The sequence below is a fragment of the Stenella coeruleoalba genome (assembly GCF_951394435.1).
Source record: "Stenella coeruleoalba genome assembly, chromosome: 6".
Lineage (NCBI taxonomy): Eukaryota > Metazoa > Chordata > Mammalia > Artiodactyla > Delphinidae > Stenella > Stenella coeruleoalba.
The window spans coordinates 36,445,601-36,464,434 of record NC_137151.1 but is presented as its reverse complement, the minus strand read 5'-3'; the positions used below and the strand labels follow the sequence as shown (position 1 = coordinate 36,464,434).

The 18,834-nt window shown below is 39.7% G+C and overlaps 1 protein-coding gene across 1 annotated transcript in view; it reads right to left on the bottom strand.

Annotated features, from left to right (window-relative positions):
- The window catches only part of THSD7B (thrombospondin type 1 domain containing 7B), a 1,185,627-nt gene that overhangs the window by 346,779 nt on the left and 820,014 nt on the right, over positions 1-18,834 (bottom strand). The window contains exon 16 of the mRNA XM_079925246.1: positions 14,628-14,731. Within this exon, the coding sequence (XP_079781372.1) occupies positions 14,628-14,731 (104 nt within the window). The remainder of the gene's footprint in view (positions 1-14,627; positions 14,732-18,834) is intronic.

The window sequence follows — 18,834 nt, the reverse complement described above, 5'->3', positions numbered from 1 at the left end:
AGGTTGAAGAGAGAAAGAGAATTTTTCCTTGTGTAATCAGGCAAAAATTAACTTATTATTATAAGGGGCTTTTAATTAAGCTTTAATATCAACACTGTACTTATGCAAAACAACAGTGAACTTAATGCAAAAAGCTTTAATATCAACAGTGTACTTATGCAAAACTAGAACCTAATTTTCTTTCAACTGCTAAATAGGTAACTATTGTTTCATATCTATCCGTGATCCTATTCAGTCAAATGTCCAAACCTTTTGATATCTTTGACAAACTTCCCCAAAGCAAATTCTAAAAATAAAGTCTTTATGACCCTGAAGAAACTGGGATTTTTCCAGAGAACCCCTGGAACATTCCAAAAGATGTGTTAAGCTAATTAGGCTAATTGATACGTTAAAGTACATGGGAAACATTGTCAAATGAGAAGTTGTGATGTTGTGTCTGTTTAGGAATATGTGAAATTATGTGAAATTCCTAGAAATCTGATATGTCCTGGCATTAACTGTTGCTAGTCATCAAAATTGATGCTCACACTAAGAAGACTGAACCTGAGAATCAGGGAAGTACCCTAGCTGACTTTCAAATAAAGGCAGCAACAACAGAATCTATAAAGATTGTGGCACATGTGGATAAAGTCCATTCTACTTCTGCAAAAACTAACCTCTCATTGCCAGACTTTTGCCGTCCTGATGTCCTTGTGACATGGCAACAGTCTGCTCCTGAATCAGAGAAATTAAGATGGGTAAACAACGGCTGTAAATGAGACAGACAGCTGGGGCCACGGGGAAGAAAACCCAAGACAGCTGCTTGGTTACTCCTGGCTCTCTGGCAAACTCCAATTTAGGGCTTTGCATTTCTTCACCCATCATAGTGCATTTACGCAAAACTATTTTCATCCTTAGAGGCCTTAGACCTCCTCCCTCTGGACCCCTTGAACACATACAGTGGGACTTTTTTCAACTGCCACTTAGTACGAGTTGTCAGTATGTTCTTAGTGTATGTATGTTTTCCAGGAGGGTCAAAGCCATCCCCTCTCACAGGCTGGTGCCCTCACAGTGGCAAAGAAACTGTTAGAAAATGCTTCCCACTTGAGGTACACCTTCCACAATCTTCAGTGATCAAGACACCCCTTCACTGGGCAAATCATACCACTCTTTATGAAAACCTTGCAAACTTCTTGGAATTATCACTGTCCCTATCACCCTCAATCACGATTGAGAGAACAAATGGGAAAACTGGATTCAAGCAGAACAAGTATTATTTACATGGAACTACATAAACTGAGGAGGACGCTCTAATGTTTTGTTTTTCCAGATTTAAGGAGACCTTTTCTCTTAAGCTATCTATGACATACAGCAACTTGGTAAAGTATACCTTTGTGAACAAAGATGAAACATTTTCTTTTTCTCCTTACCTGATCCCTCCAGAATTCAGAAACGCTCAGTGAATATTCTTATTTTCATGACAATATATTTGTCTGCATAAGTTCAGTAAGAATCTGTTCTCCTAGTAACAGGACGCAATTGGAAGCAGTGGCTATATCACCATGGCTTTGACTGCAATGTCATATTTGAGAGAGATGATCATAGACTCAGATATGACTAGACAGCTTCAAGCAACTACTTGGAAAAAATGAACCTGGTACCTTGCTTACAAGGTTTCAGCAAAGGTGTCTTAAAAAATACTTTATAGGGCTTCCCTGGTGGCACAGTGGTTGAGAGTCCGCCTGCCGATGCAGGGGACACAGGTTCGTGCCCCGGTCCGGGAAGATCCCACATGCTGCGGAGCGGCTAGGCCCGTGAGCCATGGCCGCTGAGCCTGCGCGTCCGGAGCCTGTGCTCCGCAACGGGAGAGGCCACAACAGTGAGAGGCCCGCGTACCGAAAAATAAATAAATAAATAAAATAATAATTTATATGGTCAATCATTACTCTTGCTTCACTTTCATAAATAACTAGGCCAAGTCATATATTTTTTATAGAACTAGAACAAAAAAATCTTAAAATTTGTATGGAGACACAAAAGACTCCGAATAGCCAAAGCAATCTTGAGGGAATAAAACGGAGCTGGAGGAATCAGACTCCCTGACTTCAGACTATACTACAAGGCTACAGTCATCAAGACTATATGGGACTGGCACAAAAACAGAAATAAAGATCAATGGACAGGATAGAAAGCCCAGAGATAAACCCACGCACCTATGGTCAACTAATAAGGGAGGCAAGGATATACAATGGAGAAACGACAGTCTCTTCAATGAGTGGTGCTGGGAAAACTGGACAGCTATATGTAAAAGAATGAAATTAGAACACTCCCTAACACCATACAAAAAAATAAACTCAAAATTGATTAAAGACCCAAATGTAAGACTGGCCACTATAAAACTCTTAGAGAAAAACATAGGAAGAACACTCTTTAACATAAATCACAGCAAGTTCTTTTTTGACCCACCTCCTAGAGTAATGGAAATAAAACCAAAAAAAAAAAAAAAGGAACTTAATGAAACTTGAAAGCTTTTGCACAGCAAAGGAAACTGCAAACAAGATGAAAAGACAACCCTCAGAAAGGTAGAAAACATTTGCAAATGAATCAACAAAGGATTAATCTCCAAAATATATAAACAGCTCATGCAGCTCTGTATTAAAAAAACAAACAACCCAATCCAAAAATAGGCAGAAGACCTAAACAGACATTTCTCCAAAGAAGACATACAGATGGCCAAGAAGCACATGAAAAGCTGCTCAACATCACTAATTATTAGAGAAATGCAAATCAAAACTACAATGAGGTATCACCTCACACCAGTTAGAATGGGCATCATCAGAAAATCTACAAACAACAAATGCTGGAGAGGATGTGGAGAAAAGGGGACCCTCGTGCACTGTTGGTGGGAATGTAAATTGATACAGCCACTATGGAGAACAGTACGGAGATTACTTAAAAAACTAAAAATAGAATTACCATATGACCTAGCAATTCCACTACTGGACATATGCCCAGAGAAAACCATAATACAAAAAGAGTCATGTACTACAATGATCATTGCACCACTATTTACAATAGCCAGGACATGGAAGCAACCTAAGTGTTCATCGACAGACGAATGGATAAAGAAGATGTGGCACATATATACAATGGAATATTACTGAGCCATAAAAAGGAATGAAATTGAGTTATTTGTAGTGAGGTGGATGGATCTAGAGTCTGTCATACAGAGTGAAGTAAGTCAGAAAGAGAAAAATAAACATCGTATGTTAATGCATATATGTGGAATCTAGAAAAATGGTACAGATGAACCGGTTTGCAAGGCAGAAATAGAGTCACATATGTAGAGAACAAATATATGGACACCAAGGGGGGAAAGTGGGAGGGGGCTGTAGTGGTGTGAATTGGGAGATTTGGATTGACATATATACAGTAATAGGTATAAAATAGATAAGTAATAAAAAAAAAAAACAAGGTCCTACTGTATAGCACAGGGAACTATATTCAATATTCTGTGATAAACCATATGGAAAAGAATATGAAAAATAATGTATATATATGTATAACTGAATCACTGTGCTGTACAACAGAAATTAACACAACATTGTAAATCAACTATACTTTGATTAAAAAAAAGACTGAATGCACAAAAAAAAGAAAGAAAAGATATACACACCCCAGTGTTCATAGCAGCATTATTTACAATAGCCCAGATATGCAAACAATCTAAGTTTCCATCAACAGACGAATGGATAAAGAAGATGTGGTATAAAAGGGGAAACATGGCAGAGACGGATAAATTAGGAGCTTGGGATTAACATACACACACTACCACATATAAAAGAGATAACCAACAAGGACCTACTATATAGCACAGGGAACTATACTCAATATTTTCTAATAACCTATATGGAAAATGAATCGGAAAAAGAATGAATATATGTGTATGTATAACTGAATCACTATGCTGTACACCTGAAATTAACACAACATTGTAAATCAACTATACTACAATAAAATTTTTAAAAAAACAAAACAAAATTGTGGATCTGAAATTTTGGCCTGTGAATATCACCAGGGTTTAGCAAAAACATCATGACCTATGATTATCCCACCAAAGATCAGCAAAGCTGCAAAGCAATAGCTGAGAGTAATGCTAACGCCTTAAATTTTGATCGTATTTCTCAGTTAGGCTGATATCCGATCAAAATGGGGTAATTGTTAAAGAGAAAAAACACAGTCCCAAAATGGTGTTACATGTGCAAACTTGGTAGCAAACGCAGATTTAATACCTAACCTAATTGCAGTTCAATCTTCTCCAGAAATGTACCAGTCTAGAATTTGCTGGTCTGCACCAGTGAGGTACTTTGCCATACAGGCCCTCTGCAACCCCTGAGGAAGAAGGGAAAATATGCATGATCAACCCTAATATCATCACCCTTCCCACAAAAAAAGGAAGTCCTGGCTTCAAAATCCTTTCTTTTCTTTTGTTAACAGCTCACTTACCCCATCCTTCTTCCTATATAAACCTTCCATTTTGTACAACCCCTTGGGGCATCCTTCTAGTTGCTAGACGGGATGCTGCCCAATTCATGAATCACCTAACAAAGCCAATTAGATTCTCAAATTTACTAGGTTGAATTTTTTAACAATACTCAAATATTGTATCTCTCTCTCTCTCTTCCCATTTTTATGTTGGTTATTTATGTCAATTATATCAATTTTTTGTGACAATATTGTCCATTTTCATTGACCTAAAACCACTGAATCTTTCAAATTCTTCACTATCCTTTACTCTGTATATAAATGTAGCTAAACATTCTGATTTTTCCATAACATGCCTTTTATGCATATTCCTTGTAATCCATTCCCTAAGTCGCTACTGTGGTACAGGCTTTCAAAACCCTTTGCAGTGTAATTACAAAGCCTTAGTGACTCCCAACCCAGTCTTCCTACTTTCAGTTCCTACTTTCAATATCTTATTAAGAGGTTAATCATCTTATAAACGTACTGAGTTTAATTGACTATAATAGATTTTTAATTCTCATTCTTCATGTGTCTGGGTTAAAAGATTGCTTTGTGTCCCACTATGTGAATCCTTCAAAACATGGTTGGCCTAAAAGAATCATCTGTTTTGCAACTTCTGAATCTACAGTCAGCCCTTGGTGTATGAAGGGCTTTGGTTCCAGGACCCCCATTCGGATGCCAAAGTCCATGGATGCTCAAGTCACTTATATAAAATGGCATAGTACAATCGGCCCTCTATATCCACTGGTTAAACCAATGCCTAATCTGTGGATTCAAACAACCACGGATTGAAATTTGATCTGCAGTTGGTTGAATCCTTGGATATAAAACTCATAGAAATGGAGGGCCACCTGCATACTTACTGAAAAATATCTGCATATAAGTGGCCCCATGCAGTTCAAACCCATGTTGTTCAGGGGTCAGCTATATTCAAATCCAGAGCAAAGGTGTGTCTGAATTTTGATGCTCCTCTGTTAATTTTTAGGGCGTCTCTAAAGTGGGGGGCTCCTTCACGTCTTGCTGCTACTAGAGGAATGTTGAAGCTTCTGTTTTCTTTAGAAATGAAAATTAAAATGTAAAAACATAACCTCCTTTTGATACAATCCTAAGATTGCCCCTGGGCCAAACAGAAATGAATACCTTGACCTTAGTAACCTGAGAGCTAAGGGAAGCTAGGAGATTCACATCTATCTGAAGATACTGAATTCTGGTTCTGAACAAGAGAAGGATAATCCTATTACATTTACACAGTTTGCAGTAGACTTTGAAATTCATATTAACATTCCTGAAGGGGAAGATAGTTCTGTAACTAAGAGCCATGCAGTCAGAAGAGAAAATTATTGCTCCTAGTTTAGCAAATAACTGCATTCCTCAAACAAACAAACAAAAAAAAACCCCTTCCCATCCCCACTCCTCATCAGGGAAATACCTGCTGGTGATGTGGGTAGCAGGGAGGCGGACAGAGGAGTTACTCTGTGGTTTGCATTATAACTTACTATGTTAAAAACGGAGAGGCTGGCATGAGACAACATCTCTGAACCTTAGTTCACATTATGTCACTAAAGCATCATGCCTTAGGTCACTCACTTCCTTTAATATTTATTTCTAATTTATTGCCAATTTTTGAAAAATGTACAGATTTTACCTGCAGCAACCATGAAAGCCACGAAGCTAATCCTACCCTAAAACATGCAAAGGAGATGAAAAATAACTCTCAGAATCATTATTCACTTATTAAAATGCAATCTGTGCTATAAGTCCCGCACTTTACTCTCTAAACCAATGCCTATGGTATTGTAAAACCTATTCTTTTGTTAAAATCTAAGGATATTTTCACTTAGAGAGTTGCCCTACGTTGTTAATTTAATTTCTACACTCTAACCTGATCTTTCTTTTATTTTCACACTTTAAAAAATTATATTTAGAAGAGATTTTTTAAAGTTCCTTAAAATATTTATAATGAATCATTTTGGTATCAGGGACTGACTAATAAGATAAATTAGCAAAGAACATTATGTCCTCCAATTGGTTTTTCTAATGTTTAAGTCAGAACTGGTTAGAAATCCCTCCAAGAATGATATTTGATACAAAGAATAATGGGGTCTGATCTTTTTTCCTATGAGATGAGCACTCAGTTATCAAAAATGAAAACACAAAAGTTATTGATAATAGTGTTTCTCATTGCCTAGATTGTAAACCCTAGTACTTTGATTTGGGGTCACAAATGGTGTCATGCACTCCCTTCTTGAAATAGACTGGAAAGATATCACCAAATATATTTACTCATTTAAGAAACAGTTACAGGGCTTTCCTGGTGGCAGAGTGGGTAAGAATCCGCCTGCCAAGGCGGCATACACGGGTTCGAGCCCTGGTCCAGGAAGATCTCACATGCACAGAGCAACTAAGCCCGTGTGCCACAACTACTGGGCCTGCGCTCCAGAGCCTACAAGCCACAACTACTGAGCTCGCGGGCCACAACTACTGAAGCCTGCATGCCTAGAACCCATGCTCTGCAACAAGAGAAGCCACCGCAGTGAGAAGCCCGTGCACCGCAATGAAGAGTAGCCCCTGCTTGCTGCAGCTAGAGAAAGCCCGCGGCCTGCAACGAAGACCCAATGCAGCCATAAATAAATAAACAAATAAATAAAAATTTATTAAAAGAAAGAAAGGAACAGTTACATCTATGGACGGAGTTCTGGAGGTAGCTAGAGTTACTCCCGATTCTCCTGGAAATGCCCACAGTTCATAGCTATGTAACTCATTTTTGTTCAAATCTTGAAGCAAATGGAAGAAGTTACCTTTCCCCTCTCCCTCCCTCACCAAATATGGAGATGACAGTGACTGTCTTCGTCTTAGACTATTGCTCAGTCTAGTTGAATCCTGTATGTTTTTTTCCCTCTCTGAATCCACTGAAAAGACTTCTTGCTGGATCTATGTAGATGAATATGACAGAAAATAAACTTGTGCAACTTCTAAGGTTAAATGACTATGACTGCCTCCATGTGGAGAATAAAAAGTCCAATCTTCCAGACTCTTAAAATGCAAGGATACGGGCTTCCCTGGTGGCGCAGTGGTTGAGAGTCCGCCTGCCAACGCAGGGGATACGGGTTCGTGCCCCGGTCCGGGAGGATCCCACATGCCGCGGAGTGGCTGGGCCCGTGGGCCATGGATGCTGGGCCTGTGCGTCCGGAGCCTGTTGCTCCACAGCAGGAGAGGCCACAACGGTGAGAGGCCCGCGTACCGCAAAAAAAAAAAAATAAAAAAAAAAAAATGCAAAGATACTTGTAAACTTAACTTCTTCCTATTTCTAACTCCCTGCCTTTTAAAAATAAAAGTAATCCAGAACTTATTCTGAAAGTGGATGACTTTGCCCAATTTTTTTTTTTCTGGAAGAGCACCTTTTAAAGAGATCTCTTGATTAAGAGGTACAGACTGCCATCTATAAAGTAAATAAGTCATGGGGATGTAATGTACACATAGGGAATATAGTCAATAATATTGTAACAACTTTGTATGGTGATGGATGGTAACTGGTCTTATTGCTGCGATCATTTCATAGTGAATAAAAATATTTGAATAAATATTGTGAATATTTATAGTGAATAAAAATAAAATTTTTATTTTATAAATAAATAAATATTGTGAATATTTATAGTGAATAAAAATAAAATTTAGTGAATAAAAATATTTCATAGTGAATAAAAATAAAAAAAAAATAAAAAATATGTTGTACACCTGAGACATACAATACTGTATGTTAATTATAACTCAACTTAAAAGATAAAGCGATCCTTTGAATGAAAAGAAACACACAGATTCCATCAAAACTATTGTGGAAGAAGCCTGTGCCTCTCACAGTAACAAAAACCAGTTTAAGGAAGAACGAAAAGATTTGACAGAAGATTTGAGATCTTCCTCCTTTGGTCCACATAAACATTGTTCAGTGAGAACAGACCAAAAAAAGAATGCAGGTACTTCATGGAAGTCAAGGATATCTAAGGCAGCACAATTTTGATCTCCGGCACCTACTCTGTATCCATTACAGTGTCATAGATGTCAAGTCTCTCTGCTAGGATAGAGTATACGCATAGACTTTTGAATGAGAGGAAAGCACTACCCTAAAGAAAATTACTGGCAAGTCCATTAAGTCAGTTTTAAAGTAGCCACTGTTGAGTAGCAAAACAAGAATCAGATCATATTCATAGACAAATTCACTCCCCCCGCATCCTCACTTTGTCTTGTTTTAGTACTGATAGTCTACCCTATGAAGGGCAGCTACATCAAAGTATGTTGCAATATTTAAGTTTCTTACTCTTATATTTTCATTTGCCATAGAAGCTGAGCTATCATCCCTTCTTAATTCAGATAAAGTACAAGAAGCTGTGCAGAGAGAATACCCAGCTCTCCCGGAAGGATTGTACAGCTAGGACGATGGAACCCAAATTCCCATTTCCTTGAAGATGGTATAAATGCTTAGTGACAGCTGTAATTCTACCTGCCCTTCTGTGTTCTTTTCTTTTTCTTCTTTTTTGATTAGAAAAGTATTAAAGTATTATATAAATGTATTCTTACTGTAAGTCAATTAACCAGGTCAGCAATATAAACACAATGAGATAAAACAAGGAGCACTTCTGTCTGGGGCAGTTTAATGGCTTAGAAATTATAAAAGACCTTTCTAATGAAAAAGGAAAAAAAAAAACTGGATCAAATATATATCTTCTAAATGGATTGCTGGGCTGGCCCACAGGAAAGGAACCCATAAAGCACAAAACGAAGTAAGAACTTGGGATGCAAGGTAAGCAAGAGAGACAACCTTTATCCTCAGGGTTTCTATTAAATTTTGGAGAACCAAGTTTCCACTTTCATGACTTCAAGAACTGTTATGGAGAACCTCATAAAATACCCCATACTAGAAGTGATGACCACAAAGGCTGGTCCTTAGCATAAGGGTAGACTGGAAATAGACAGGCCAAGTAACATGTCTTGGCAAGACCACTTACATGTCTACAATTTAACATTGGGTAGTGAGAGGACCAAAATCTCTTGTGAGAATTTATAATCCCAAACTGGCCTGAATTCATGCCTCCCTCTGTGATTTAAAAAATCCTGGGGCTTCCCTGGTGGCACAGTGGTTGAGAGTCCGCCTGCCAATGCAGGGGAAACGGGTTCGTGCCCCAGTCCAGGAGGATCCCACATGCCGCGGAGCAGCTGGGCCCGTGAACCATGGCTGCTGAGCCTGCGCATCCAGAGCCTGTGCTCTGCAGCGGGAGAGGCCACAACAGTGAGTGGCCCGCGTACCGCAAAAAAAAAAAAAAAAAAAAAAATCCTGAAATAGAAATTTAAATGGAAAGTGTTTCCAGCTTGTTCAGGCTTCCATGGGACTGAAGGGTGTGAAAGCTGCCTGACCGGAATGCCCAAGCAGGGGGAGGAAGGGACTGAGGGTCTCCTAATTCCTTCTTCAGACTTTCCTTTGATCCTCCTGACTTCAGTATAGCCCCTTGCCTCCACTCTCCTCTGCCTGTTTTCCTAAGTCCACAACCTCTCTGATTCTAACATCCACAGAGAATAAACCTCCAGGCTCCCACAAAAATAGCAATAGGTCGGAGCCTGACTCTGCAAGGTGAAGGGCTGGGTGTGGAGAGTGTTCACTGCTCTTTAGTCAGACCCTCAAAAGCTCCTGATTTTTCTCCCATCCCCTATACACGTGCGCGCTCACACGCGCGCACACACACAGCCCGCACACACACACAGCCCGCACACACACACAGCCTTGCCCACTTCCTTTTGCAGAGGTGGTGCCTTCCCAGAGTTGTCCAGGCCAAATCATCTTGTTTCTCTTCAGCCTCTACACCTTCAACTGCGCCAACACTTAGGCATAATCCTGCTCTGCAAAGTACTTTCCCTATATCTCCATCCACTTTCTACATCATACAGTATGGTTGAGGTTACAGATGGCCCTAATTTACTTGAAGGTGAGCTTATTGCGCTCCTTGTTTTTAGGAACAATTTTATAAAGGGGATCTCATTGAAGGTTACTTTTTTGTTACTCTTTCATGTTTTCCGTGCTGGTTTTGAAGTAATTTTAGAGAAAAGATGGGAGTAGAAATATCTTGGCTCCACTGTCTTAAAATTGGAGACCCATCCTACTGCTTTAAAAGTGTAAATTTCCCAACAAGTAAACACAAGGAATTCTCTAATGGTGGAGTCTAACTTGGGGAAAACTCAGGTATCTACTTTGCCTACTTTAAAGGATGATCTGGCCTCCAGCCGGAATCCATTTAAAATACTTCTAAGACAGATAGAATAAGTTACCGTTATAGGATAAGATTCCACACAGTTGAGGAGCAATGTCTCTGCAGAAGGTACTAAATGGCTTTGCAGTGAAAACAAACCGTAATGATACTCTAGTATCACAGAGCATCAGAGTCCAGGTCAACATATAGAGTTAAGTTGTGCCCTGCACAAAGGTACCATTTTTAAAAGACTATTTATGTAGATTTTGCTGATCTAGATATTTTATAGCAACTCTGCAGCAGAAAGCAAGCACAAGTCTTGTAATAACAAGATTATATTATTATAATTTTCTGACATATGGAAGTAAAACGTTTTCAGGAAGTGGTCCCTTCTTGTAAATTACAGAATCACTATATAGCCTCCTAGCAGCCCTGAATCAAACTACCTTGCAAATCAAATTTACATTTGCAAATGTTCCCACAGGGACATCATTTCCAAGGCGTAACTATTATGGACTGAATTCTAACCCCAAAAATTCATATGCTGGAACCCTGACCCCAAATATTAATGTACTTGGAGAAAATAAAGACGGCAGAAGCAGTCTGCTCTAACCTGGCAAGGCCAGCAATATACTCTCACTGTCCTTCCTCGGGGGCCTATCAACTTCTAGCCCTATTTCATATATTAGTTTGCAGGGATCTGATCACTTTTCCTTCAACAACATATCACATTGGCCTTTACGCTGGTGACTATCTTGATGGGACCTAGTGAGCAAGAAGAAACAACTACCCTGGACTCATTGGTAAGACATCTTCATGTCAGAGAGCGGGAAATAAAAAACTTGAGAAAATTCAGTAGCCTTCAACCCCAGTGACATGTCTAAAGGTCCAGTGGTGTGAGGCATGTTGAGATATCCCTTCTAAGGAGAAGACAGGTTGTTACATCTGGCCCCTCCTACAACCAAAATAAAGACACAACATCTATCGTGCCTCTTCGGATTCCAGGCAACATAGTCCTCATTTGGGTGTGTATTCACTCTAGCCCATTTGCCAGGGGATCTGAAAAGCTGCTAGTATTGAGTGGGATCCAGAAAAGAAAAGGCTCTGTAACAGCTCCAGACTGCTCTGCCACTGGGGCACAGGATCCAGCATATTCAATGGTGCTTAAAGTGTCAGTGGCAGACAGGGATGCTGCCTGGAGCCCTTGGCGGGTTCCTATAGGTCAATTGCAGTTTAGGTCCTTAGGACTGTGGAGCAAAGCCCTGCCATCCTCTGCAGGTAGCTTTACTCCATTTGAGGGACAGCTACAGCCTTAGTAGAGGCTGAATGCTTAACCATGGGCCACCAGAGTTACCATGCAAACTCGATATTATCTGACCCTTCAAGCCACAAGGTAGGGCATACACGGCAGCACTCCATCATCAAATGGAAGTGGTATATGTGTGACTGAACCCAAGTAGGCCCTGAAGGCATAATAAGTTACATGAAGAAGTAGCCCAACTGCCCATGGTCCCCACTCCTGCTAAGCTACCTCCTCTCTCCCAGCCTGCACATATGTCCTCTTAGGGAGTCTCCCACAATCAGCTGACAGAGGCAAAGAAGACTTGGGCCTGGTTTACGGATGGTTTTGCATGGTATGTGCGCACAACCCCTAAATGGGCAGCTGCAACACTATAGCCCTTTTCTGAGATATCCCTGAAATACAGAGGGGAAGGGAAGCCTTCCCAGTGAATAGAACTTCAAGCAGTAAACCTGGTTGTTCACTTTGTTAAGAAGGAGAAATGGCCAGATGCGGGATCATGTACAGATCCACAGGCTGCGGCCAGTGATTTTGCTGGCTGGTCAAGGACTTAGAAGGAACATGATTGGAAAACTGGTGACAAGGAAATTTAGGGAAGTGGTACGTGGCAAGACTTTTCTGAATGGCCAAAAATGTGAACATATTTGGGTCCCACGTGAATGCTCCCTAAAATGTGACCTGGATTGAGGAGGATTTTAATAATCCAGTGGATAGGATGACCCATTCTGTGGATACCAGTCAGCCTCTGTCCTCAGCTACCCCTGGCATTGTCCAATAAGTTCATGCACAAAGTGGCCATGGTGGTAGGAAGGAAGGTTATGCATGGGCTCAGCACCGTGGACTTCCATTTATCCAGGGCGACCTGGCTGCAACCACATGTGAGTGCCCGGTCTGCCAGCAGCTGGGGCCAATGCTGAGTCCCCAGTATGGCGTCATTCCTCGTGGTGATCAGCCAGCTACACGGTGGCAGATTGATTACATTGGACGACTTCCATCATGAAGGTGCAGTGTTCTGTTCTTACCAGAATAGGTACTTACTCAAATAGGATAAGGATTTGCCTTTCCTGCACACGATGCTTCTAGCAAAATTACCTACCATCCATGGACTTACATAATGCCTTGTCCATAGTCATGGTATTCCACACAACACTGCTTCTGATAAAGGAACTCAGTTCACAGCAAGTGACATGTGGCAATGGACCCATGCTCATTGAATTCATGGTCTTACCATGTTCCCCACCATCCTGAAGCAGCTGGTTTGATAAGATGGTGAAAAGGTCTTCTGAAGACTCATTTATAGTACCAATTAGGTGGCAATACCTAGAAGGGCTGGGAAAAAGTTTTCCAGAAGCAACCAATATATGGTGTTTTCCCTCCCATAGCCAGGACTCACAGGTCCCGGAGTCAAGGGTGGGAATGAGAATGGCACAACTTCTTATTACCCATAGTGATCCACTAGTAAAATGTTTGCTTTCTTTTCCTCTGCAGTCTTATGCTCTGCTACCCTATAAGCCCTTATTTCCAAAGGGAGGAATGCTTCCACTAAAAACACAGCAATGATTCCACTGAACTAGAAGTTAAAACTGCCACCCGCCCACACTGCGCTTCTTATGCCTGTGAATCAACAAAGAAGGGAGTTACTGTGCTCGCTGGGATGACTGATCCTGATTAATACAATAACCTATCCAACAGGAAGCAAAACAATTCTCAATATGCCTTTTAGTTGAATTATGAGACCAGTGACATGCAGTTGGTCCTACAAGGTCTGATTTTGCTACATACATCCCTTTAGTAACAGAGTGGTCAGATTTTTAAGAATAAAGCACTTCTTCTCATTCCGCACTTTGGTCTGAGTGCTCCCTGGTTGCAAACTGTCTTTTTGGTGTGTGCACAATAAACTTCTACTAATTAAAAAAAAGAATAAATAAAATGAAAAAAAAAGAATAAAGCACTTTTTATCAAACCTCAAATCATTGGCATCTAGATTATGAATGAAACAAAACAGTGAGCAATCTGATGAGTTTCTGAGTGGTTTTCAGAGATTTCAAAATGCCACACCTTCTAGACATTGATGATAAACGGCACTTTTACTCAGATCCAGAAGCCTATGCACAGCATCTTCCAGAAATTTTAATGGTTCCTTTCTATGTATATTACATATAAAACATACTCTAAGTATGTGTATAACAACCAGGTTTAAGTCATGATTATTATGATTAGTTAATTCATTCAACAAATATTTAATGAGCAGCTAAAAAGTACAATATGTACTATTGGGTCCAATCTTGACACATCCTTCATTCCTTGACTAATATCCAACATGCATTTGGACCACCAGCACTGGCGTATGCTAATGGCTGAGAACAGATATTTGCTTACATTGCATTAGTCCTTAGGTGCACTAGCTAGTTATGGTTAAAATATCACCATTAACTAATGCCAAACTTAAACTCAAACAGTAATAAATATAAATAATCCAAGCCAGTAAGATCACAACTTATTCAAATATAAAAATAGGCAACAGTTTATAAGAGCAACATAATTTTGAATTGCATTTGAATAGAAAAACTGTTTTAAAGTTCCCTTACCTCTTGTTTGCACCCCCTTTCCGCAGGCTTCACTGGTGCCCATTATTCCCTGCCTGACAGACTCTGGCACTAAGATACAGGAGCTCCATTTCTGTGGCCTCCACCTGTGATGACAAAGAATAGCAGACTAGAAATTTCACCATGACAAACATACAAAAGAAATATCTGAAACAGGTGAATTTGAAATCCAGAAACATAAAGGTAGTAATTCAATAAAAATGGATTTGAAACCAATGTCATAAAAGGGAGCTCTGGCACACACTAGGGATGGTAACAGTCCCTCTGCCCCAGATCCATGGTTAATGCAATAATTCCACTTTTTAAAATGTGGACGTTCTGCACACAAAGTGGCCATAAAAAGCATTAGAAGCATAGAACAAATCTAGAAGGCTTAGCTCTTTACGAACTAAAAATTGTTTAAAGAAAAACAGTAAAAGAAAATAAAAGAGAGAAAATCCCTATGTCCCACTGGAGCATTAGAGAATCAAGGTTTGAACACCTGAAAATTTTGGGTGCAAGCTTTCACACTTGATCTTCTGCTTCAAATTTTTCACAAGGTGTTTCCTAGGACTTTGGCGTAGCTCAAATGTCTCAGTAGGTTATAGAGTAAAAGGGAGGTGGGGGGCCATGGGGACTTACCTTATGTGATCGTTCCTCTCAGGGAAGAGGAATGGATCTGTCTCTGAAGAATTACCAATATTTCTTCTCCACAGAGGAAACAGGATCTAAGGAAACCTTCTGGCTTTCTTTTAAGGTGAACAAAACTCTACTTTTATGACCCACAGGACAGACTATGATTTAAGTCCCTAAACCTGTGTCTTCAGAATAGTCCAAAAAACCCAAACTCTAAATGTAACCATAGAGTCTCCTCTTTCACCAGGTATATTTTTACCCTTTTTCACATGGGCCAATACCTCTGATAACAGATGCTACTTCAAAAAATGAAACACAAACATGAAGTAAAAATATTACACACCAGTCTTGCAAGATGAAACAATTCAGAGATCTGTTGCACATCAACATGCGTGTAATTAACGCTACTACCTTGTATACTTAAAAATGTTTAAGATGGCAATCTCTGCTCGACAGCAAAGTGACTCAGTTTTACACATGTACACATTCTGTTTTTTAATATTCTTTTCCATTATGGATTGGCAAAACATTGTAAATCAACTATACTTCAATTTAAAAAAAAGTGAATTTAGCAAAAAAAAAAGTTTCAGATGGTAAGTTTTATGTTATATGATTTTACCGCAATAAAAAAGAAGTCCCAGCAAAAGAAAAAATAATGTATATCAGAACATGGAGCAGACTTTCTTTGCTCAGGAAAAGTCACTTCAAAGGATTCTCTTAGTCATGTGAATATAGATTCATATAGCGTGTGGAGATCACTTAACATAGCCCGGCTTTAATCTCTGCACTCACCACCACCTCTCCCCCATTTAGACTAGGTGAGTCTCAGGTGTCTTGAACAACTGGAGGTAAGTGAGGCAGTGGTGGTGTTAAGGGAGAGATAACAGACCATCTTTCAGAATCAAGCAAAGTACATTAAAATATAAAAGTAAAAAGTACATATCATTGAACTCATTCAAGTGGCCTCCATAATGAGAATAACTGAAGAGATAGGGAGAAATCAGGAAACAGGTAAATAGAAAAACCTGTCACATTTAAAGAAATCACCTATTACTTTTAAGTAGTAGAAATTTACTTTGTAGATGCATAGACGCATTAAGCATAGTTCCAAAACACAGAAACTGAAATGGTAGGGGGTTTAATTTAGCTTTTCAACTAGGACATGTCATTCACTCAGATCCCTCAAGTTCACAAAAGACTTTCTAATGTGAGATCAAGGGATTCAATCTAGCTTAGCATGCTAAATAAAAGGAAGACATGTCCAGGACTCTCTTGCTAGACTCTTAGTTTTAGAAGGATAAGCCTGGGCTCAGAGATGTTAAGCGACATGTCTGAGATCGCACTCGTCAGGGCAGGCCAGCTGTCAGTCCTAAAGCCCTCAATGCTAAGCCACAAACTCCCGCGGACGCCCCACTGCCAATTCTATACAGGGGCACATCGCCCATGCTGTCTTCCCTTTTGCTTATACTGCTGGCCACTCCAAAATGTGCCTCAATTGCATATTGATTATTTTGAATTAAAGTTACTTTAAAAATGGTTAATGTAAGAAGGACACTCTGACCCTCCCTTCTGTCTCCCTGAAAGCAGGAAATAGATCTCTCCTGTGAAAGGTGCCCTCCCTACATCTGGAGGTGGAAGGACACCCTTATCACCAGAGATAGGGAATTCCGGGCTATATAAACAAACCTGTTACCATTTAAACTTACTACCCCAAGCCCAAACTCTTTCATGTCAAGATTGAGCACCCAAACCCTACGTTTCTTCGTCCTGTCAATTCTTCACAGATTTATCGTTGCTCTGTCTAAAAAGTATAAAAGTTGCCTGTTTTGGCCACTTCTAAGGTACAATTTCTATGGGACCTCCATGCATATGAATTAAAATTTGTTTCATTTTCTCCTGCTAATCTGTCTCATGTCAATTGTATTATTAGGCCAGCCACAAGAACTCAAGAAACGTAGAGGAGGAAATTTCCCCTCTCCGACACTTACTAAATTAACATGGTGGGAAATGCTCAAACTTACAGAAAAATTTCTATAGGCATTTTGATTCTGTTTTAATTTGGTAAACGTGAGAATGTCTCACCTTAATGGAATTAGAAAAAGAAGAATCAGAAGAAAATGATAAAGGTCTACATTAACTTGCCTCCCTAAGAAACCAATGAGGGGAAAGCAAAATCTAAATTGGAAACATATTGCTCAAAATTCAAGGATGTTTGACTAAAGGGCATAGACTCACACTGGCAACTTGGACACATGTTAAACAACGCATCAGGAGACATGATACAATCATCCCATCCATGTACAGTGGAACTGATTTCTGGGGAAAATGGCAGGAGGTCACTGATGGAAACTAGTTCAAACATGAGTGACTAAATTGAAGTGCAACACGAGAGTAAAGAGAGTGGACAATAGGAAGGAGAGCCCACTAACAGTTTCCAGGATTTTCTCTGATTATAATAGCACTGGGCTCATAAAATGTCTAAAAATATTTGATTTGGCTAATTTTTTCAATTGGCTACCTTCCCTGAGAGCTTTTCTTGCTGAGCTCAGAAGTCTCCATATTTATATGTGGCACAAAAGGAAGGATATTGACAGTGTTCCACAATGGCCCTGTGGATGATGAGCAAAAACTGGTAGTCTGGGCTTGTTCCAGTGTTTTTTTTTTGTTTTTTTTTTTTTGTTTTGCGGTACCTGGGCCTCTCACTGTTGTGGCCTAACCCATTGCAGAGCACAGGTTCCGGACGCACAGGCTCAGCGGCCATGGCTCACGGGCCCAGCCGCTCCGTGGCATGTGGGATCCTCCTGGACCGGGGCACGAACCCGTGTCCCCTGCATCGGCAGGCGGACTCTCAACCACTGCGCCACCAGGGAAGCCCGCTAAAGGCATTTTTAAGTGTGCTGATAACAGCACAATTTTTAAGACCATGGTCTTGTTTTCACAAATAAGTAAAACTCAACAGTGATTGAATTTAATCCAGAAGTCCTTTAAAGAAGTGTTTCAATCCAATGTTAAAAGAATGGAAGTTTATGACTAAACACACAAACCTCAGGTGTTGTTTTTATAAACAGTAATCACCAACTTGCCAAGGGGCACATATAGGTAACATATAAAGTTGAAAAGGTACTCATTTTCTTTTCTAAAAACAAAAATTTCTCCATAGGTTAAACCTTTTTCTAAGATTTCTTAAAATGTGTATATGACAAAAATTGCGAACCAGAACCATTTTTGAACTACAATACACAATTATTATAGAAGTACACATTTGTTCTTAGTTCTTGATTAAAGGCTTTAGGATGAGAACAATAGAATGAGGTAAGTTGTGTGTGTGTGTTTGCAAGGACCTCCTTCTGAATCTCTCTGGATCCTGATCCTGAAAATTGATTGCCTGGGTGGCGGAGCTCCAGCAGCTCACTTACCATCAAAACATGATTGTTTCTTTTTTTCTTCCTGTTAATTAGACTTTGATATTCTTTACTTTCAAAATCTATTCCAGATAAGAGGGGAAAAACAGTGAGATATCTGAAGATAAACAATGCTACTACCTCTTTGTATTTCTCACTACAAATATTTCATA